Raw genomic sequence first — 23,311 nt, forward strand, 5'->3', positions numbered from 1 at the left:
TGTGTGCGCCTGGCCTAATTTATGTTAGGTACCGTACTGTAGAGTAAAATCACCGAGTTAAGGTCACCATCATAGTCCAGTAAATGTGTCAGAAAATGTGGGGTTGCTGTGCAAAAGGTCTGGTAGTTTTGATTCTTGGATATGTTGTTAGTATTGGGCCCATAACATAAAATCCATGTTTTCCACCTTGAGGTACCATGGCGCGCCACTTGTTATTGAAATTTCAAAAATTATATATGGATTTGACCATTACTACGGTGTATCACTCTATTTTGCAAAAGGATAGTTTTACTAAAAATAAAAATATTACTTTATTTAATTAAAGGAGGATAATTTTGTGACAGTTTAAGCCCAACACCAGGCATATAGCGTAAATAATGGACAAAATACAGACTTTCAAAATAAACCAATTTTCTAACGATTTATGAAAATGGTGATTTTTTAAATATTTCCACAATACAGTTGATTGAAGCAAATGCCATATCATAAAGATTTCGTGAGTTTGTTAGTTTATTTGCTGTAAATAAAAGATAAAAGAAATTATAAATAAAAATTAGAGAGAAAGAATATAAAGTGTGTTAGTAGGGGTTTTATTTTATGGGCTACAGAGGCTCGACAAAATTGTCAACATATTTTAATCAATGCATGCCCTATTAAGAGAAAAAAATTCTGAAAAGAGCCTATTATTTCTAATGTGAACTTTGGAAGTAAATGATGTTCCGTATAAAAATACCATTAAGCTAAGCTTTCTGTTTTGTCTAGTCTATCACAAACGGTATTGAAATTAACTTTGGAGCCTGACTATCACTGATTCAAAAAGAAATAATTGCCAATCATCCTTTTATAACTTAAACAAAATTAAGTGTTCCAACCAGTTCATCTTCAAGCTTTCCACTATAAGGTCTTGCATAAACATTGTTGGTTGTAATTTCAATTTGTAATGGTTCTTTGATTAATGTTATTGATAGAAACTTGAAATTGTATGTAGATCACGTTATAATGTAAGGTACAATTGTGTAAAGATCACAATCTTAACCAATAATTATTTAAATAGTTGGTGTACTGGATCTCAACTTTGGGTATAACCAGAGAATTTCTGTTTTGGTGATAAATTTTCTTTCAAAGCTTTGAAAACAATATTTTTTTCTAATTAATTAAGTGAACACAAAATCTCATCAGAAATCATATTAATATAATATAACCAACTCTAATAACTAATCAACTCTCTATAATCTAACTTTTCAACAATCCTGAAATGTAAAAAAAATAATATGTAGGGTGTCCAGCTTGGAAGAGAGAATCTTGAACTGGGTTGTGTTGATGGAAAGGAGGAGAGGCTTCATACAATTTTAAAATGTCATATATGTGGTCATTCCTTGGTGTAATGATTTATGTACGATAAATTTCAACACTGTTTGGACATAATATTTTAAGTATTATTATTACGAATTATAGGAGAATATGGACAAGGCGTTAAAATTATTCCCCTACAATGTAATTTAAGATTATACTGAGGAGTTTTGGAATAAAATGGGCAATTTTTTAACCAATTAGTCAAAAAGATAGGTGGGATTAAATGGATATTTTTATTTGTGCTGATTGCGGCATTTCTCCATCTTGGAGTCTTAAGTAATACGGGTTTGATTTTTTGTTTCGACCTTAACTCAACAGAACCAAAGTAAACACAATCCTTGCTGTTAATTGTCCAATAAAGGATTGTGATGTTTTGAAGGTCTTCGGTGAGTATGGCGACACACTGCTTCATGGAGATCAACAAAGTCCCAAACCTGACTGTGCCTCTGAGTGAGTTTGTAACTAACAACGTGCCTTGTCTGCTGCCTGTCTACCTAGCAGAGATGCTCACTAGCGCCTCACCAAACATGCAAGACTCGCTCATACCTGAATATAAGAAACTTTTGGCACAAAACAAATGAACAAATATCACAAATACTTTTAAAATGCCTGAGTCTTTCATTATTCTTGAGAATAGAATGCTTTTAAAGTGTGTATTTAACCCTTTAACCCTTTGGAAAACAATTAACAATCTGGCTAAGTTGCACATTTTGTTTGATTGTCGATGTAGGGACTTGAAGTTGTAGATTTTAATTTTAAGACCATGTACTTTCCAATGAAAATTTATAATTTGTAAATCTAAAGCCGTTTGCTGTAAGATGAGTTTGAAAGTTTAATTTTATTTCCAGTAAGATGTAAAAATAACATTATACTAGCATAAGTTAACTTTTTGTTTAATTTTTTTTTTTATTAGTTTAGCAGTAACCTCAATTTTTTATAGTTTAATTTTTTGTCATTATTAGTTTGGCAAACACCTCAATTTCTAATATTGTAATTTTTTTTACCTTTTCAAGCTCAGAGTATTGTCCTCTAAAAATTTACTTTTATGACAGAATGCATTTTTAAATCTATTTAATTTTGGGAACTGTCATTATTGTTTAAATGGAATAGTAAAATAATGTTTGTTAATATTGACACAAATCTGTATGTTGGTTATGAAAGATTATATTCATTACATACAATGTATTTTTGAATTGTTGATACTTCCCTGAAGTTAAAAAATGTCTTTAATTTCAACTAGGCTAAGTTCTATTGTCCACTTGTACATTGGTGTTCAGGATCCAGGTGCAAGGGAACGACATATCTTCTCCGGTCTTGTTCTTCATCCCCAAATTTATCATCTCGGGTACAGTTTCTTAACTGGGATACGCTAATATCGATTGAAACTATCGATTCGATTAGTAAACTTTCACGCGATTTTTCACCATCCAAATTCATATGTTCATATTCATATTCATATGTTTTTCAATAGAATTTGTATTAGTTTGGTTGGTTAGGTTAGGTTATGATAGTTTTATTTTATAATAGATATATTTAAAAATATTGATTATTAATCAATACTTTCAATTTGATAATTTCAATCAATATTATCGTAGCCCAGTTAAGAAACTGTACCAGTACCCATCATCTCTACTCAAATTTTAAGTCATCTTAAATTGAAAGCTTATATTATAACAATAATAATAATGTAAGAAATTATTGCGATTGGATAGAAGAATGCTGTGATCAACAGGATACAAGCTTAGATACAAAAGGAATAACACTTTTAATTGATTTTCATCAATAGACGCCTGCAGGTATGAAAATAAACCACCTAACCCTCAAAAAATTCCTACAAAAGGTTTTTTTGTCTTTTTGTAGGGTTAGGTGTGCTGATTAACATACCAAAAGTTTACCAAAGTTTGACAACTGGAAAAGCCTCAATTTCAAGATGGCGTCCAAGATGGTGTCAAATATCAAACTTCTACAAATTTCATCCCAAAGAAGTAGTTAAGAGTAGAGGTGTGCGGATATCCGAAAAATCGGGTCGGATTCGGTTCGGTTCGGATATCCGTATCCGAACCGAGCCCAAATTCGATATCCGACACTATCCGTTATATATCCGACTTTTTCGGATAGACAATATATTTTGACGTTTTGGAGAGAAAACCTCCATAACCACCATTAGTTTCCCAGGACAAAATTACAGCAATACGTTTCCAACGACCTAACAGCAAACGGCAAAGAAGCCGTATGATGCAATATTGATAACTAGTTTAGTCGTTATCGGCTGTTTTGCTTTACGATTAGATTCGTCTGGAACGAACAGACATAAAGCAGAAAAGAACTACCATGGTCAAATGAAAGTCAACTCGTACTTGTCTTGCTCCTGATACTAGGGGCGCTGCGTAATAGTTTTTTTACAGTACTGTTTCAAAGTAGAAAAATCTAGCCTACTACTGTGATGTTACGTAAACAATAGATTAAATGTTTCCCGAAAAAAAGTCAGAATAGAAACAATAGAAAGGCAACACAATAGAAGGGTGGGAGGGGTTGGGCAATAACCTCGAAAGGAGCGGGTAGTGAGTCAAGTAGGACCTGAGGGGGAAGGGGTGGGTAAGACCTTGAAGCTATATACAGTGTGTAAATTAAGTATGGAAACAAATCTGTATTTTTAAAACCGAAATAGATAGAAATATTCTATTTGTGGCAATAATAGTTAACAAAGATTCCGCAATTTTTCACATGAAAAATATTTTTTTACCCCCCTAACAGGGTAGGTGGTAGGGGGTGACTTATTTTTTTCAAATAGCAACCCCTATTGAGTGACCCCTCATTTTGAAGAGTTTGTCAAAAGAAACACAATGACGCAAATCCGAGGTGAATATCTCACTCCTAGCCCAAATGGCGGATATTCCAAAATTTGATTTATTGTACGTGAAAAGCACCAATTTCACAAATAATGGAAAGAAATCTGTATTTTTAAAACCGAAATAGATAGAAATATTCTGTTTGTGGAATTGATTGTTGACATAGGTTCCGCAATTTTTTTAATCAACAATATTTTTTCAACCCCTTTAACAGGGTAGGGGGTGGGAGTGACTTATTTTTTTCAACAACAACCCCTATTGAGTGACCCCTCATTTTGAAGGGTTTGTTAAAAGAAAAAGAATGACGCAAACCCGAGGTAGATATTTCACCCCTAGCCTAAATGGTGGGTAATGAAAAATTTAATTTTTGTAAAAAAAACCCATTTTGGAATATCCGCCATGTTAGCTAGGAGTGAGATATTCACCTCGGATTTGCGTCATTGTGTTTCTTTTGACAAACCCTTCAAAATGAGGGGTCACTCAATAGGGGTTGCTATTTGAAAAAAATAAGTCACCCCCTACCACCTACCCTGTTAGGGGGGTAAAAAAATATTTTTCATGTGAAAAATTGCGGAATCTTTGTTAACTATTATTGCCACAAATAGAATATTTCTATCTATTTCGGTTTTAAAAATACAGATTTGTTTCCATACTTAATTTACACACGTATAGACTTGCACTACTTCCCTAAACCAAAAGGACTGGCCGGTGAGTGGTATTCCAATCACAGGACAAGATACGTTGTTTTTTGGGCATTCATTGCCCGGTTTGACTTTGGATTGTCTTACTGTGTAGAAACTTTTAATAATAAAAAATAAAGTTAGAACTAACCACGATTATTTAGCATTTATTGTGTACATATTAAATGATTAAACGATAGGGACCATGGATATATACAAACTTTTGTCGTGATTTTAATTTCAACATCAAAATACAATATTGCACAATCGTGATATTTTATGTCATTGACCTTTATTATGCATCCGGTATTGCTGTTTCAGAAGAGAAGCACGTTGATAAATTATAAATTGATATTCCCGTAGTTAAAAAGAATTATTTTATAAACCTATAAAACAAAATCATAAAATCTTACATAAAGATAACAAAAATTAACGGAAATTGTAAAAAGGGAATAAAGATAACAACGTCATTATTCTTTCTCTTTGTTCTTCTATTTCTTGGGTTTCCCTTATCACGCATTCAATGTCGTTATCAGCTTTTATGACATAGCGCACAGCAGGGGGTAAAACACTTGAGTGCAGCCGAGCGGCACTAATGAGGGTCGGACCTTCTTGGGGGTGAACAATACGTGTCGTAACACTTCGGCCCAAGTAACACTTCGGCCCAGTAACATTTCGGCCCGAAACCCTCAGATGTGGCCTACGGTCCAACTCTCTACCTGCCCACTAGTAACACTTCGTCCCAACAAAATATTTGACAGGTTAGGCAGGGCCGATTTACCGAATAGGCACGGTAGGCACGTGCCTAGGGCGCGAGGCAATTGGCTTTTTTGGGGGGCGCCAAAAATTTGGAAATTAAAAAAATTTCGTGGTAGTATTTGCATGCTATTGCGGTAAACTTCTGATAACCCATCGCGGCCGTGTAGGCATCGTAATCGTCTCCCGCGTTTGCGGCAAGATTCTTACTATTTTCTGCAGTCAGGTCGTTTGGACATAAAATACTAAATGGTCTTACCCATTTTATTTATTTATTTATTTAAATTACCCATTATTTATGGTTATTGAAGACTGAGTCTTCCATGATCGAGGCAATATATGAACATATCCCGCTGTCGTGAGTAGATTATCATCGTCTTCCGCAAATGAGGCAAAATTCTGATATTTTCCCTCGGTCGTGAGGACATTATCCTCGTCTTGCGGGATCGCGGTCAAATTCTGACCACCCCTCACGGCCGTGAAGACATCATATCGTCCCCCGCGGTTGTGTGGACATACTTATTACCTCCTGTGATTGTGGCAAAATGGTAATCATCTGCCACGGTCTTGTGGAGATCATCATCCTCTTACGAGACATTAGGCAACATTTTTTTACCTTTTCGTGTGGCCATTATCATCGTCTTGCGCGATTGCGATAAAATTCTGATCATTCCTCGCGGCCGTGAAGACATCATTATATCGTCCCCTGCGGTCGTTTGGACAATCGCCTCCCGCGATTGCGGAAAAATGGTAATCATCTACCGCGGACAAATGGAGATAATCGTTTTCGGCGAATGAGGCAAAATTCTGATCTTTTCCTTCGGTCATGTGGACATTATCATAGAAACCACGGCCCCTCGTGGCCGTGTGGAAATAATTATTGTATTCCGCGGTTCTGTAGACATCGTAATCGTTTCCCGCAGTTGTGAAGACATCGTTATCGTCTCCCGCGATTGCGGTAAAATGTTAATAATGTCCTCCAGTCGTGTGGGGATCATCATCGTCTTCTACGATCGCGGCAAAATTCTTGCTGTTTCCCGCGGTCGTGTGGACATTATCATCGTCTTCCGTGATCGCGGCAATATTCTGATCATCCCTCGCGGCCGTGTGTAGACATATTATCGTCTCCCGCGGTCACGGAAACGTCACTGTTGTCATGTGCGATCACGGTAAATTGAAAACTCCAGGTAGAAACACAAAATTCAAGGTTTAAAAATCTCCCGCATGATTCCTGGTCGGTGTACACCCTGTTATATATATTGCAAAGGGGCGCTACTATTATTAGATGTGCCTAAGGCGCTGACAGGGTCAAAAACGGGCCTGTATTGAATAACACACATATATACAGACACCATGAGATTGTTATATAATAGTATAGATTATCAAATTAACAAAGGAAATATGTAAAGTCCATAAATTTCCACATTTAGCGTACTTACAGTACGATAAATGCAACCAAAAACATTATGTTAGTATTTTTAGTTTCAGACATATTGTGGTATGTTGCAATTTTTCACTAAATAAAAAACATAGATTCTAATTTGTTTATTTTACCATACCCTAAAATCCATTATATAAATATGTAATTTAAATACTTTGATTCATTGATACAGAGCAGCAATACTCTCATTGATGTTTGTTTATAGCCTAGCACGAGTGTCGGACTCAGGCGGCGGGTGAGTGCGGCGTTGCCAGTTCGAACGTCGCGGCCTTCAAGGCATTTCCGGTGGTCAAACTTTGGTAAACTTTTAGTATGTTGATCAATACACATAATACTACAGAAAATCGCACTTGTAATAGGAATTTTTTGAGGGTAAAACTATAATTTCCGCTCCGCCGTCTACAATCAGGTTTGCTGCACAGAGAGAGGGAATGGTATACAAAACTGAAGATTTTTATATCTCCTACAGCAATAGGCTACTTGAAATTATGTTTTATAAACGTTTGGTAAAATATCGATTTATTGAAATATTTAGAGGAATATGTAACATATCAGTAGACATTTTTTGTACCAAACACATTTACATTTCGTTTTCAAATTATTTTATAACTCCATTGATGCCGGACACTTTAAAGCACTTTTTACACTTTCTCGTTTGAAGAATGAATTTGCGGATGTAAAGAGGTAGTGCTCAACCACCATATAAACAAAAAACTCGACACACCCGGTCTAGCTAACCACCCGAGACAGAGGTTTATGAAGCCTCAGAACTGTCAAATCCACTGATGAAAACGATGTCGACTATCAGCTCCTTTACTAACACTGTCGTACTACTTACACTGCGTAGCATGTAATCTTTGGTCATAGTAACCAACCATATGAGAAGGTATCTAAATATATAAAAGGCAAAGCCCTCACTGACTGACTGACTCACTCACTCACTCATCACTATTTCTCTTACTTCCCATTTACCTAGGAGGCTGAAATTTGGTACACTGATTATTTAGGCATTAAATAGGAGAACTAAGCTGTTTTTATTCTGATCGGACTCAAGGGCTCCGCCCCAGTGGCTCTGGAGTTTCCCATGTTAACCTTATGAGTTCTCATATTTAAATGGAATTAATGAATCTTAACAGCTGTTTCAATTAAACAAGTTGGTTCTGTTCTATGATGTTCAATAGCATTAAAGTTACAAGGATTACCAACAGGGTGCAGCACTATTATTTCTTTTATATTTATGACAACAGCTAATGAAAAGGTGAGGTGAGTGAGCGTAGCAACTATAGGTCGGCCGCTTAGAAAGCGACCTCCAGCATTGGTTTAGCATTAGCGCGCAGGTCGTTTTCTAAGCGGCCGAACTATAACTAATAACTTCTATCAGTTACTTTTTAAACTAACTAACTTGTAACTTCTACCAGTTACTTTTTATGGGACTAACTTCTAACCTGTAACTAGTTAGAAATTTTGACTAACTTTCCCAAAAGTGAGAGGAAGAATAGAATATTACGGACATGATCTGATCGCCGCTAACTGATGGTTACCACCACTTTCAGTAATTTTCGTTCTGGCTTTAACGTACCAGTTCAGTTTCAAAATGGACAAACTGCGAAAAAAAGTAAGCCCGGACGACCAAGAAATGAAGATCAAGAACAAGCATTCCTGAACGTATGTAGATATTTAGAAACTAATGATGATGAACAGCTAACAATGTCTCACATACAAGAAAATACCCCCGCCGCAGCAAACCTGCAGACTAAGCGAATTTCCATTTGACTGATTGGATTCACACTGAAATGTCTACTTAAAAATATAACATTTATTCCCGATTTAAATAGAATTAGTTTAAAAAGTACTTAGGTTTGCTGCATCAGGGAGGGTAAAACTGTGTTTTTTTTTGTAAAATGTTAATAGTTAGTAAGAAATAAAAACATTTTCCGAATTTGATCAAAATATGTTCATAAACAAGCAAACTACAACAGTTTACATATTCTCCATAAGAATAAATGGGAATTTTAAATTTATACATTCTTTTTGAATTTTCTTCGTAACCATTAGGTGCACAATAACGCTTCAATATACTAAATTATTTGTTTTTTTAAGCTCTACAAAATGGTTTGGAAAGAAATTGCTAAATTTTACGTTTTTTGGGTCAAAAATGGGAAAAACCTATTTTTACCCCATAAAACCCCCCGTTCCCATTGTCCGATCATGTTGGATCGCGAACTTGTTCGAATAAACGTAGGTTTACACGTTTGTACCAAATTTCATCAAAATCGGATAATTTTTGCTCGAGTTATCGTGCTGACGGACATATATATATATATATGAATTTGAACGGATGGTGTTTTTGGCCTCTAGGGACCTCATAACGAAAAAAAATCGGTCCCGTGTCCAGGTCTTACCATGAGTACTACGGTAATAGCTTATTCCCTATATGGGAAAATTCGCTAAAATGGAGGAATTTCTTGAAAGAGAAAATTCACAACCATTTGGAGGAAGTTATTTGAAAGAAAAAATAAAACTGAAGTATGGAAATAACCTTTTCTTTTTCTAAAGGAGAAGGCCTTCTAAATATTGTCACAATGAGGGAAAAACATAAAATATTTTTAGATCCTATTACAGCATACTTGAAAAGGGCGAGGAATCCAAGAAAAAGGCTATCATCGAAACAGCAGCAGCCCGTCTTAGGCCCCGTTTATGCACCAAGTGCGGTAGCGGTAGCGACAGCGGGAGCGATTTCTAACACCATTGAGTTAAATGGGGCTGTTTATGCACCAAGAGCGATAGCGATAGCGGTTGACCTCCCGCTGCGATTTCTAATTCGCCCGCTGTGTAGTTAGGAATCGCAGCGGTTGCTTGGGCTGAAGCCAGGGTTGCCAACTTGACCCACGCGCACGTGCACTTAGGACAAATAGTTGTGTGAATTCTTTGGCAGAGTTTGAGTTGGCAAGACTGTGCCCCCCTTCCATTCTCCTTTAACCAACCGCTACCGCTATCGCTCTTCGTGCATAAACAGACTCATTTACAGCGGGAGCGGGCCCGCTATCGCACCGCTCCCGCACTTGGTGCATAAACGGGGCCTTATTAGGAGTGATATAAATATAAAGGCCTCCACTCTGTCCGTTACAGACCAGCCTGTCCGTTACAGACCAGCTCCTAAGTGAGAAATTCCTGAATCTGGATTCCGCCCTTTCTTTACCTGAATGCTTGCAGACTTTGTTAAATGGTGTTTTTGTAGGCAAAAATACATATCGTAAGGTAGCAGGAATTGGTCAAGCCATCATCCAAGCAGCTCGACCACGCGCTGTTGTTGCTCCTTTACAAATCGGCCTTTCAGTTCAGGTACCTGTATCAAGTACCAGTATATTGGTCTCAATTTCTTGTCGATACTTTACATGCCAAGGGATTTAGATCTCCATACAAAGAAGTTCTACGTTTTGAAAAGAATGCGGCTGATTCGGTTACTCCAGATTTGTACAAACCATAAAGTCTATGACAATGAGATCTAACAAATACACTGGGTAAGAACTTGTGTTCGCAATTACTATTCATCCATGCATTCACCCGATGTGATTCAACATCGCACATAACTTATTCAGTGTAGGAAAGAAGTCAGCATTCTTATTAGCAGAAATGCAACGATTGAAGATTGTGCAAATTTGTTCCTAACTCCGAACCAAGCTAGGACTGACATAGAGATGCTCGGAAGCAAAGTAATGGCAATTTTATTTGGGGGCAGAAGTGCCGATTCCCTAACGTCATTGCGTTGTAAACTCTTAAGTAAAAGATTGTTTTTTCTATATCATTTGTTACTCAGAAACGACTTCCTCCAACTGAGTCATCAACAAAATACCATTGCCTAAGAGTGTAATTTTCAAATCATGAATTAGACTGGAATGGATAAAAATATGAATGCTATTAATTGGGGATGGAAGCTAGAGAGCAATGAGTATGTAAAACCTGTTGCACCAGAAAGTCTTCTACATATATTCTACACTGTAATTGCACTACTGTATGTCGGACAATGCGATTGAGTTGCACAATATATGGACTACCATGCACGTCTGCATGTGGACTGTGCCAAACCAAACCGAAAACTGAAAATAAATTCAATGAGTCTGTTTGGGATGAAGAAGTTGACTATGAATACTTGTAAATGTGTTGTTTTGTAACAAATAAATTTTTGTTGTCATTTTAAATGTGTTTTTTGCATTCAGTGGCCCTGAAAACATATACAGGTAGACACCAGTATAACTTTTCTAGGGGAAAATTTGCATGCGTTAGGTAATTTACACCATATTGGACGCCATCTTGACAATAAGCACAGCCACCTCTAATACAAGGCCGCACGCGAGCGAAAAGTGGCAACGTTGCATCGTTGCATCCGTGTCTTGATATGTGTGGTCGTCTTACCATTACAGTGAATGGAGGAGTCGCGTACTCGACGTACATAATCGCGTTTCTAATACCCTTAATCATTAGTAATGACATTGAACTTGTTACTACAGCATGCCAGATAGATGTGATGTGCCTGGATGCAAGAATAATTACGAAAGCTCAATTAGAAATGAATAATACATACAGTGTTCTAAGATTCTACGTGATCCGCCGCATAAGCAACAATAGCTTCCTGCTATTCTTCGGTCAAATTAGACATCTTAAAACAATTCTCGTTTTTGTTTGAAACATTTTCACGAATATGAACTTAAATTTGTAAAAAATGTAAATTTGTAAAAAATAAGACAATGATTCGTGTAAATATACACGCGAGAAGCGAGTTTTAGGTATGAGAAAGCCGTACTATTCTTTGTTTATTTGTCTATCTATTGATAAAAGCTGTTGTTAAGTGATTAAAATAACTTAAATAACTATAGCGCTTCGAAGAAATAAACCGGTGTTTCTGTTAAGTAGGCCTACTAGTAAAAAATATGTACTACACCATCTAACAATTAAAGCATCATATTCTCCGACTCCAGTCTGAATGTTGATGTGATAAAACAATCTATATATATAATACGCTAAGCCGATTTTTGTAAACAGAACTCCTCCCTCATTTTTGGACCGATTTTGATGATTAAAGTGTCAAACAAATGGCCCTAATCTGTAGTTTTGCAAAGTGTTTTTAGATTTTTGATATCTTTATTTGTTTGGGCAGGATCTTCCATCAAAGTTGGGTTTTCTCCCATAAGATTAACATGGGGGAATCTAAATATTTAATTGGAAACTTTGTCTCCACTAATTTGAGAGAACGGCTGGGCGTAGAAACTTGGTAGAGGGGTCCAAAGAAAGGTCTTGGTCTGTAGATGAGTTATCAAAAGAAAAACGAAGTAAATTCGCTTAGGGCTCTGTCCCAGAAGCCTTTAAAGACCCATCCACAGATTTGTTTACATTTTGGCCATGTGGATAATTTTTAATGAAACAGCTGTTAATTTTAATATTGTATTTTAAACAACACACATTTATTGGGAGTTAGAATTGTCCAAAAGAAGTATTTTCAATGTTATTTTCTGATTTTAAAATTGATTTTCTTCTGTATCATATCATTTGCATTATTTGTTGCCAATGAAGCCGCACGACCATATAATTGAGGAGGCCCCTAACAGTTCAAGAATAAAATCCAACTTTACTTCAAGTATATTCCACTACACCTAACATTCTGTAGAGAGATTATATTGACAACTTTATGTAATTGATAAGGCTGAGACAACTAACTGACATCTCCCATGTCAAGGAATTCCAGCTTTAACAGTAACCCCACAACCAATTTCTCAAAACATTGCTAGAGAAATGTGCATAGGCAAATTTTGTGTGTGATTCATAGGCACAGAAGTACGATATGAACTGACACGACGTGACGAAGGAAAACTCAAACTTACACTGTAACGGATATACAGTACCCCTGTTTGAAGTTAGAACGTGTCTTCCCAACAAACAGATATTTTTTTCAAATAAAATCCTAGATTAATCTGCATTACACTGATGGAATCACGGAAGTGTTTAACTACAAAAGATCCACCAATACGATTTTAATACTGGTACCTATAAAGGTTCTTCCAAAGGAAGAGATACCAGATAAGACTAATAGTATGGGAAATATTTTATTCATTGAATGATAAACCATATTTTGGTAACTAACGCAATTAATATCATTATTGTTTTTACACTTATTAATCTTTAAACAATGCTAAATGCTCAAAATATGTATAATTTCACTCAATTTATTGCAGCAGATGAATTAGCGTACGCCTTCAAAGTAACCGTCGATTTCGACGGGTTTCACCTAGTTCTATTAATATTGTGGAAAGCCATATGGAGGCCTAGCTTCTGAAATCGTTTACAAAATGAAAAACGTTTTGCTTAGTAATTATTCAAAGAAAATAAATTATTTATAGTCAGTATGCCTTCAAAATGAAAACTTAAAATTTTGTTGTCGCTAACTAATGGTTTTCTCAGGTAGACTAAAACATAATATTCCTATTGAAAATTGAAAATTAATTTTATTCGAACAAATTAATTGTGAGATGTTAGTCTCTACTAGGTAGCGTTCGCAGACGCTTCCACAAAATTGAGCGGAGTCATCAGTGCATATTGCCAAAGTCCCTCTCCATTATTTTAGGCTTCAACATTATTTTTACCAACAATTTCAAATGAAGAACAATTGTTGTAGAGATACATTTTAGAGTGATTAAAATAGTTTAAAATAATAGATCTTAGTAAAACCTCTGGGATATTTACTTTTTCTCAAACAGGGTAGTACAGTTCCAGCTAGCTAGAGATAACAGAATTTAACCCAAAACGTTTTGGCTTCTACCATTTTGCTAACTGATAACTACATAACAGTTTAACTTATTGTGATGATAAGTATCAATAAAAACACAAAATAAACAGCATTCTTTTAAAAACCTTCAGAAAAAAAACAACAATAACCAGCCAATTAGATGAATATATTTTGTGAAACAATTGAACATGGATCAAATATAATATGAATTTGATTGATTGGAAAGCTAATTTCAATAAAGTGAACATTTCAAAATACAGAATACTAAAATTTTTTTATAAAAGTGATTCTAAACGTTGATCTTCGACTTATTTCTTTATCCAGACCGAGCTTTTGTTAATGCTCATAAGCCGTTCTTTGGTAAATCCTGGGTCGAAAAGCAGCCCATCAATCGTTCGGACGCGGCTCACTGCAACGTATGTTAACCCGGCACTAAATTCCCTTGGCCCAATATCAATAACTGCTTGGTCCAGGGTCATGCCTTGAGATTTGTGGATTGTGAGAGAATAGGCAAGTGTCAAAGGAAATTGTTTTCGGGTGCATTTTATGCCTCGTTTTACAAACTTGGTTACAACAGGGACAATCGGTACCACATTATTGTATAATGTGGGTCCTCTATAATTACTAAACTCAACTAATACACATAAAGGCTGCATTTCCAAATGTGATAGGCCATCTTCACGTTCGTATACAATATCTTGAACAGTGCCAACAGCACCATTTACTAAGCCCGCATCAGTCCATAAGTTGTGGCGTAACATTACTTTACAACCTTTGGCTAATCTGAGGCTGTTTTCAAGAGCTTGACATTCGTCGGAACTCGCTGTTGCGGCTATTAAAGGTTTGTTTATGGCACGAATGAATGCCACAGGACTTTGTAGCTGAGCCAATTCCTTAAGGTTGTAAGTAGCCACGTCTTCTTTTCTTGCCATGATACGAACAGCGTTGCAAAAGTCAGCGATCTTTTCGGTGTTTTTCGATATGAATCTTGAAGAAAAGAACTTGTAATCTTCCTCTGTAATTTTTCCATGAGCAATGTTATTAAGAACATCACGAAAATGACTTTGTTCTTCATCAGCTTGACGCATGATAGTTTTTAGTTGAAAAACTTTTTGGATGTGCTCGTATACAAAACGTCCATGTGTATACCACTGGTTTGAAAGATCAGCTGGCATGAATAGAGCTCGATCTTGCACCGGTAGTAACTGCGCCATATCACCACATAGATACACAATAAGACCACCAAACACTTCATCTTGGTCTTCAGGTTTCGCTTGACTTAAGCGTTTGTCGATCATTGCTAGTAGCTTCTGCCCACACATAGATATTTCATCGCAAACTACAACACGGACGTTTTCGAACAAAATTTGAAGATTTCGTTCATTTTCACCCTGTAGCTCATTAAAATTTCGGATATTTAGTCGTAGTGCTGAGTGAATTGTTTGGCCATTAACATTTGAAGCAGCACAACCAGTTGGTGCTAATATGAGAACACTACCGTCACCATAGGTCGATTCCGTTGTTTTGATAATCTCATTTATAACTACAGACTTCCCAACACCAGCGGGTCCTATAATCAAGCTTCTTTTTATATTTGTTTGGCCATTCAGTTGCTGTTTCAATTGATCAATTATTTGTTGTTGTTCTTGATTCAACAAAACTTCAGAACTATTAGCCCGTACTCTTCCTAGCTGAGTAGCTTTACTTACATGTTTAACAAAATTTAAATTGTCATGTACTGTATATTGTCATATGCAGAAATACGCTCAAACCAATCATAGTCCCGATCAACTTCTCTTTCACCTGGATGGACGTGTTCGGCTACCACATTATGAGGAACTGCAGCTGCTTCCATCCAAGGAATTCGATCAATTTCTGGATTAACCACCTCGACTTCATCATCGTCATCAGCAACACCATCGAAATCCCACAATTCTACATCAAGATGTTCATACGTTTCTTTCCAAGTACTGTGAGTTTTTGCTTCGATAATTTCTCTGAACGCAGACACAACTAGCACTTTTTGCATATACAGTAGTACAATTCATCATGTTCTTCAGAAATTCCAAGCGTGACTTTGGGTAGGACTTGAACAATGCGTGGCTGTCGGTAGTAAGTTAGTCTTTCCACTTTACTATTCGTGTTACATGAGCTAGTGAACTGATATAGTGTCATATTTTCAGCAAGACGAGGTCGATTCTGATATTTTGAAAAAGTTGACGACCCGTGATCACCATTTTCATTCAGGACTACAAATTCTTCTTTTGATATGTACAATGTGATGAACTGGCGTGAAGAATGATACAATGCTTTTCCTGTCAACAATCGCATAACCTCACAAGCAGATATATCTCTTTGGCCAATTAATTTCATTAATGTACGTTGAAGAGCAGTGGTCGCGTAGTTTGTAGGCTCAGATGTCTGCAATAATTCAGAGAAAATATCACGGAAAGATTGGGAAGTCGGCTCACTTTTGGAAGCGTATTTAGCCAAGTAGTTGACTACCATCTGAAGTGAAGTAACCACCTTACAGTCAGTATTGGCGCGCCAGACATGTGCCACAAATGGATTGTAATCATTAATTAATTCGTCATTTCTCTTTGGAGTGTACACCCAATCACCATTCTCGTTTTTCTCAAGACAAGACTCTTCTTCTATACTTTTTGGGTAACCAAATCGACAGGTAAAGCCACCACCATTCTTTTTCTGACAATAAATAGAATGCTGTGTGTGACGTTGAACACGATTTAATAATTGTGCCTTTTTCTCCACGTCACAAAACTCAATTGTTGAACCATATAATCTCGAAGGATGGATTACAGCAGGAGGTTCATTTTGATTAGGATTGACCGCAGATACAAGTTCATCGTAGAATTGTTTGTATGATGACATCTCATTCATAGTTGCTTGATCAAATAGACGTATATCGGGAGCGTTCTCAATCCAAATCAAGCTATGTACATGTGGACTACCACGATGTTGATACTCAGTTCGATACCAAAAATCTTTCACTTTGAATTTTATATTTAAAATTTCCATGAGTATTTGCACTCGCGCCTCGAAATACTCGTCCGCAATTAGTGGATTGTCATTTAAAGAGTTTTGCATGAATCTAGACATTTGGCTTTCATTACTTGTGATTTCTTGAGGAATCTTGAAGTACTTTTGCAAGCATGGCCACCATAGATCAGCAGAACTTAATGTTAGAAATAGGGTGGGTGCGCCAAGACTTTCACACATAGATTGAAGTTCATTCCGGCGTTTAAGCCAATATGCGTTTGTTCCTCGGATATGGGCACCATATGATAACAGCTTATTTAAAATGCTCGGATTTCTTTCAAATTCAATACGAAGTTGATCTATTGTCATCTCCTTGAGATCTGATTTCTTTGCCATAATCGCTCCGACATTGAGTGCCCCGTGTCTTTGAATTGTGTTTAGACAGAAATATCGGAATCTTTTGTCAGTTGCAAAACGGGAGTCCCTGAAGTGCATCAAATAATTGCACCACTGTTTGAAAGTCAGTTTTACTTGTCTTGTATGATCATTAAAATATGCTTTCCCACGTGGAAATAGATGAGGAAAAGCCATGACGATATATCCAGGAGTACGAAACTCGTCTATTGGATTGGGATGTCCAGGTGGCCATTCCAAAACTCGTTTTATTGATTCTTTTTGATTTTGGAAAGCTGTACTGCTTACAGCCGATTCAGTTACCAAACCGTCGTCTAATGAATCATTTAATTCACTGTCGATTTCTATCGTTGGAACTTGTTCCTCAATAGTGCCATCTATTGGTAAATCATTTAATGTGTCCATATCGATATTTATGTCATTGTAAAAGTCGTTGTTGTGTTTCAAAAATATCAAAGCATCAAGTATTTTTTGTCTGCGGACTCTAAATTCCAAAAATCCTTGTGATGTTGGTCTTCGAACAATAACAACGTTCAGAGTATTTGGTGCTCGGGGTAGAAAGTGTGTTATTTCAGACAAATCTTGCGCAATATTTATTACATGGCCGTTATAAAATATCTGTCCACAAGAACGATACTGATACAGCCGAATAACTGGCTGAACTTTGGCAATGAGCATTTGCTCTGCTGGAGTTAAGTCTTGTAGCTGGGGTGGCACATCTCCTGGATCCATGTTGTTAAGATCTGTAAGAACATTTGGGTTTCTTCTGCAAATTGCACACATAAAGTCTTCTTTAAATTCTTGCAACGTTTTTGCTTTACAATTTGTGCAGGTTACATAATCCAGAGACTGAAGGGAATGATCAAATTTGTTTGCTAATACCAAATTTCTATTAATGTTCCTGGCGTTGAGATCAGAAGATGAAGCAGTCTGATGGCTACCACTGTTGTGCTGCCTAGTCGTCCGTGTTGATCTTGACAAGTTTGAACCTTTTGAAAATCGCGGCATTTCAAGTACGTTATATAAACTAACCCGATATTGTCCAAAGAAATCTACGTATACAACACTGGCCAGAGGTAATTCCAAACACGACAAGCAGCAACAACAAACGCTCTGTCGTAAACTATACTGCGGTTCTATGTAGAGGTATAGGCCTACATTAAGTAAATTAAGCAGAACGTGAAATCCTAGCATTTCCTTCTGCGACAACCTTATAAGTTATTTGCAAAATATTTTTAAAGTTTATTTTTCAATATAGAATAAGTACCTAAGTAAAATGATTTTTATTGTTCTAAGGACACATTAACGTTTTAATTAAAAAAAAAGAACAAGAACAGTCACTGTTTCTCATTTCAAAAACAAATCTTATGTGGTAGTTCTGTATGCGACATATTATGGGAATATAACACTTTCACATAATTCTGAACAATCCTCATCACCCTTCATCCTGATAAACTTCTACAATCTACAAATTCAATAGAACACAATATAAACTAAAACACTAATATTTAAGTGAAACTATCATTTGTAAACAAGACAACATTGTTTACATTAAAACACGTTTTTTGTTCAATTGAAACCGAACTTAATTATTGTTAATATATGGTTTTCACACGTACATTTAAACAATAATGGTGTGGATCATAAACATAAACAAATGACGTCACTATTAAAACACGTGGTTTCGTTGTATTGAAACCCCACTTAACTGTTAGCGTTAGCATATGGTTTTTAGACGAACATTAGAATATATACGTTGTAGATCATAAACATAAACAAATGACGTCACTATTAAAACACGTGGTTTCGTTGTATTGAAACCCCACTTAACTGTTAGTGTTAGCATATGGTTTTTAGACGAACATTAGAATATAAACGTTGTAGATCATAAACATAAACAAATGACGTCACTATTAAAACAGGTGGTTTCGTTGTATTGAAACCCCACTTAACTGTTAGTGTTAGCATATGGTTTTTAGACGAACATTAGAATATAAACGTTGTAGATCATAAACATAAACAAATGACGTCACTATTAAAACACGTGGTTTCGTTGTATTGAAACCCCACTTAACTGTTAGTTCACAATCTGCTAATTCAATAGAACACAATATAAACTAACATATGGTTTTCACACGTACATTAAAACAATAATGGTGTGGATCGTAAACATAAACAAATGACGTAACTATTAAAACACGTGGTTTCGTTGTTTTGAAACCCCACTTAACTGTAAGTGTTAGCACCTTACTGATTACTTCATCTCTTCTTATGTCGCGGACCTGTTTCCCCCTCTTTTCATAGAATTTTAAGAGTGTAGATACCTTAATCTAATGGTCATAAACAGATCCCATACTCCGAACAGCTCACCTTTACTACTTACTTCACGACTTTCTACGCCACGGGTCTGTTTCCTTCCCTACCAATAGCATTTTAGGATTGCAGATACCTAAATCTAATCGTCATAAACAGTTCCCACACTCCGGACAGCTCGCCTTGACTACTTCCTTCACCACTTCCTACGTCGTGGACCTGTTTTCCTCCCTTCCCATAGAATTTTAGGAATGCATATACCTTAATCTAATCGTCATAAACAGCTTCCACACTCCAGACTGCTCGCCTTTACTACTTCCTTCACTACTTCCTACGTCGCGGACCCGTTTTCCTCCCTTCCCATAGCATTTTAGGATTGTAGATACCTTAATCTAATCGTCATAAACAGTTTCCACACTCCAGACTGCTCGCCTTTACTACTTCCTTCACCACTTCCTACGTCCTATTTCCTACTACCTATTTTCCTCCCTTCCCATTGAATTTTAGGAATGCAGATACCTTAATCTAATCGTCATAAACAGTTTCCACTCTCCAGACAGCTCGCCTTTACTAATTCCTTCACCACTTCATACGTCGCGGACCTGTTTTCCTCCCTTCCCATAGCATTTTAAGATTGTAGATACCTTAATATAATAGTTATAAACAGTTTCCACACTCCAGACAGCTCGCCTTGACTACTTCCTTAACCTATTCCTACGTTGTGGACCTGTTTTCCTCCCTTCCCATAGCATTTTAGGATTGCAGATACCTTAATCTAACCGTCATAAACAGTTCCCACAGTCCGGACTGCTTGCCTTTACTACTTCCTTTACCACTTCCTACGTCGCGGACCTGTTTTCCTCCCTTCCCATAGCATTTTAGGATTGCAGATACCTTAATCTAACCGCCATAAACAGTTCCCACAGTCCAGACTGCTTGCCTTTACTACTTCCTTTACCACTTCCTACGTCACAGACCCGTTTTCCTCCCTTCCCATAGCAATTTAAGATTGTAGATACCTCAATCTAATACTAATAAACAGTTTCCACACTCCGGACAGCTCGCCTTGACTACTTCCTTAACCACTTCCTACGTCGCGGACCTTTTTTCCTCCCTTCCCATGGAATTTTAGGAATGCAAATACCTAAATCAAATCGTCATTAACAGATGAACTTAACACTTAACACTGTGTTATTATTAACACTTCCTACGTCACGGACCTCAAGCTAGTGTCGTCATTTGATTCTATTTATGATCCATACCGTTTATGTTCCAATATCTGTGGAATAATGCTATCAGCTATTTTTTTATTTACTGCATTTAAAAGTCAACAGCTGATCATATGTCTTTGTTTATGTGTCAAATACTGCTTCCATAAGGATAACATTGAAACTTTGAGACCCAGTGGGGCGGATTCCTGATAGACTTTTTTAACGCCATATAGATGTTAGCACTCACCGATATAGTCTTTATCACTATGCAAAATTTGAAAACGATTGCTCCAGCCGTCTAGGAGGAGTTTGCGTATTACGAAATGCATAAAAGTCCATGTATAAGAGCTTCGCTCGCTTCGCTCGCTCCGCTCAACAAATCCCAAAGTCTCTACAAATATTGAAGTGGCAATAAGTTAGTCAGTCCTACTGTATTACCATTCTTGGTATAGTAGTTATATTTTGTAAAATTTAAGCCCAGTCTGTCTAGTAGTTTATTTTACTATATTGAATCAGGGCCGATTTACCGAATAGGCACGGTAGGCACGTGCCTAGGGCGCGAGGCAATTGGCTTTTTTGGGGGGCGCCAAAAATTTGGAAATTAAAAAAATTTCGTGGTAGTATTTGCATGCTATTGCGGTAAACTTCTGATAACCCATCGCGGCCGTGTAGGCATCGTAATCGTCTCCCGCGTTTGCGGCAAGATTCTTACTATTTTCTGCAGTCAGGTCGTTTGGACATAAAATACTAAATGGTCTTACCCATTTTATTTATTTATTTATTTAAATTACCCATTATTTATGGTTATTGAAGACTGAGTCTTCCATGATCGAGGCAATATATGAACATATCCCGCTGTCGTGAGTAGATTATCATCGTCTTCCGCAAATGAGGCAAAATTCTGATATTTTCCCTCGGTCGTGAGGACATTATCCTCGTCTTGCGGGATCGCGGTCAAATTCTGACCACCCCTCACGGCCGTGAAGACATCATATCGTCCCCCGCGGTTGTGTGGACATACTTATTACCTCCTGTGATTGTGGCAAAATGGTAATCATCTGCCACGGTCTTGTGGAGATCATCATCCTCTTACGAGACATTAGGCAACATTTTTTTACCTTTTCGTGTGGCCATTATCATCGTCTTGCGCGATTGCGATAAAATTCTGATCATTCCTCGCGGCCGTGAAGACATCATTATATCGTCCCCTGCGGTCGTTTGGACATAGTTAGAGTGAAAATTTAAAAACGTACGTTTTCAGGAAAAGCACTTTGCAAATTTTTTCCCCTTTTTTCAAAACTTTTATTATTTTTTTATTTCATTAACATTTGAAGTTTCATAAAATGTCCATGGTAACGCAATATCTTTGGTAGTTTCTTTTTAAAAAGAGCATCTTTAGTGGAAAAACACAAAATCCTGTCACGACCATAACGGACGTTTAAATGAATATTAAAAATAGTTAATATTATTTTTATAACTATGTTTTGCTATAAACTAATTTACTTTTATGACCATTATACAATAAAAAGGTCACTGAGCTTTTGGTATATTTGGTCTTTCTAGAAAAAAATAAAAAAACTAAAAAAATTGAAAAAAACCAATAAAATATTTTTAAGTTTGTATAACTCCGAAAAAACTTACCTGAGACCCGAAAAATCGTTATGTTTGTATAGAGGTGTGCTTCTTTTGTGTATAAAACATTAAAATATGACGATATTTTAATTTTTGAAATTTTTATGATAGAAATCATAAACGTGATGGTCAGGGACAAGCGGTATGGTCGTGAATTGTCTGGAATAATCTAAATCTTTCTAAACAATTCTTCAATTATCCTGTTAGTTATAATAAAAATATGTGTTTCAATTGAACTAAACTGTTCAATTTACAATTATATTAAAGTTATTGTCACGACCAAACACACTATAATCCATAAGGCTGGATTGGTCGTGAAAAAACCCGCGATGGTCGTGAAACTTTGGTCGTGAAATTACGTGTTATTTGGCTCTGTTCTGGCAGTAGCCCTGCACCTCATGTTTGAGGATACAAAGTGGACTTCTAGGTTAATCTAGCAATTGAAATATCTTATAAACAAAAGTTAACACCATGTCTACTTCATCGAATGACTACGTACGGTCATGGACACACCAAAATTACAAAAAACACAATCTTTCCTTTATTAATCTTGTAATTCCTCCTTTCAACTCAAAACGACCGGCACTACAATCCTGACGTACACCCCGAACTAGTCTCTAAAACCAACTGACTCCATCGACGCCAGGCTTGCCACTGTTGTGCTCCAAAGTTGAAAATTTTTCCCAAATGGTCGTGACGCCAAATCGAGGGACAGACTTATTTTGTCATGGTAGTCAGTTTGTAATGACAATAAACTTATAATATGCTCCTTTTTTGTAAGTTTAATAACCATTGATGACATAAAAATATGGCTTTATATATTTTGGCATGAATAATTAGTCTAAAAACAGCGTGAAAGTTGGAAAATGTACCCTAGGGACACG

At 36.6% G+C, this 23,311-nt stretch overlaps 1 protein-coding gene across 5 annotated transcripts in view; it reads left to right on the forward strand.

Moving 5' to 3' along the window:
• LOC128988015 (DNA topoisomerase 2-binding protein 1-like) overlaps nucleotides 1-2,452 on the forward strand; it is a 172,123-nt gene extending 169,671 nt beyond the window's left edge. For 4 of the 5 annotated variants that reach the window (XM_054409183.1, XM_054409182.1, XM_054409185.1 and 1 more), the window contains one exon: nucleotides 1,733-2,451. In XM_054409183.1, coding sequence (XP_054265158.1) covers nucleotides 1,733-1,934 — 202 coding nt within the window. In that variant the 3' untranslated portion in view covers nucleotides 1,935-2,451. Of the gene's footprint in view, nucleotides 1-1,732 lie in introns of all 5 variants that reach the window. The other variant, XM_054409186.1, reaches the window with a different exon arrangement.
• Nucleotides 2,453-23,311: the final 20,859 nt, after the last annotated feature.

The sequence above is a fragment of the Macrosteles quadrilineatus genome, unplaced genomic scaffold (assembly GCF_028750875.1).
Source record: "Macrosteles quadrilineatus isolate MER2022 unplaced genomic scaffold, UCM_ALF_1.0 Scaffold_2__2_contigs__length_208266976, whole genome shotgun sequence".
Taxonomy (NCBI): domain Eukaryota; kingdom Metazoa; phylum Arthropoda; class Insecta; order Hemiptera; family Cicadellidae; genus Macrosteles; species Macrosteles quadrilineatus.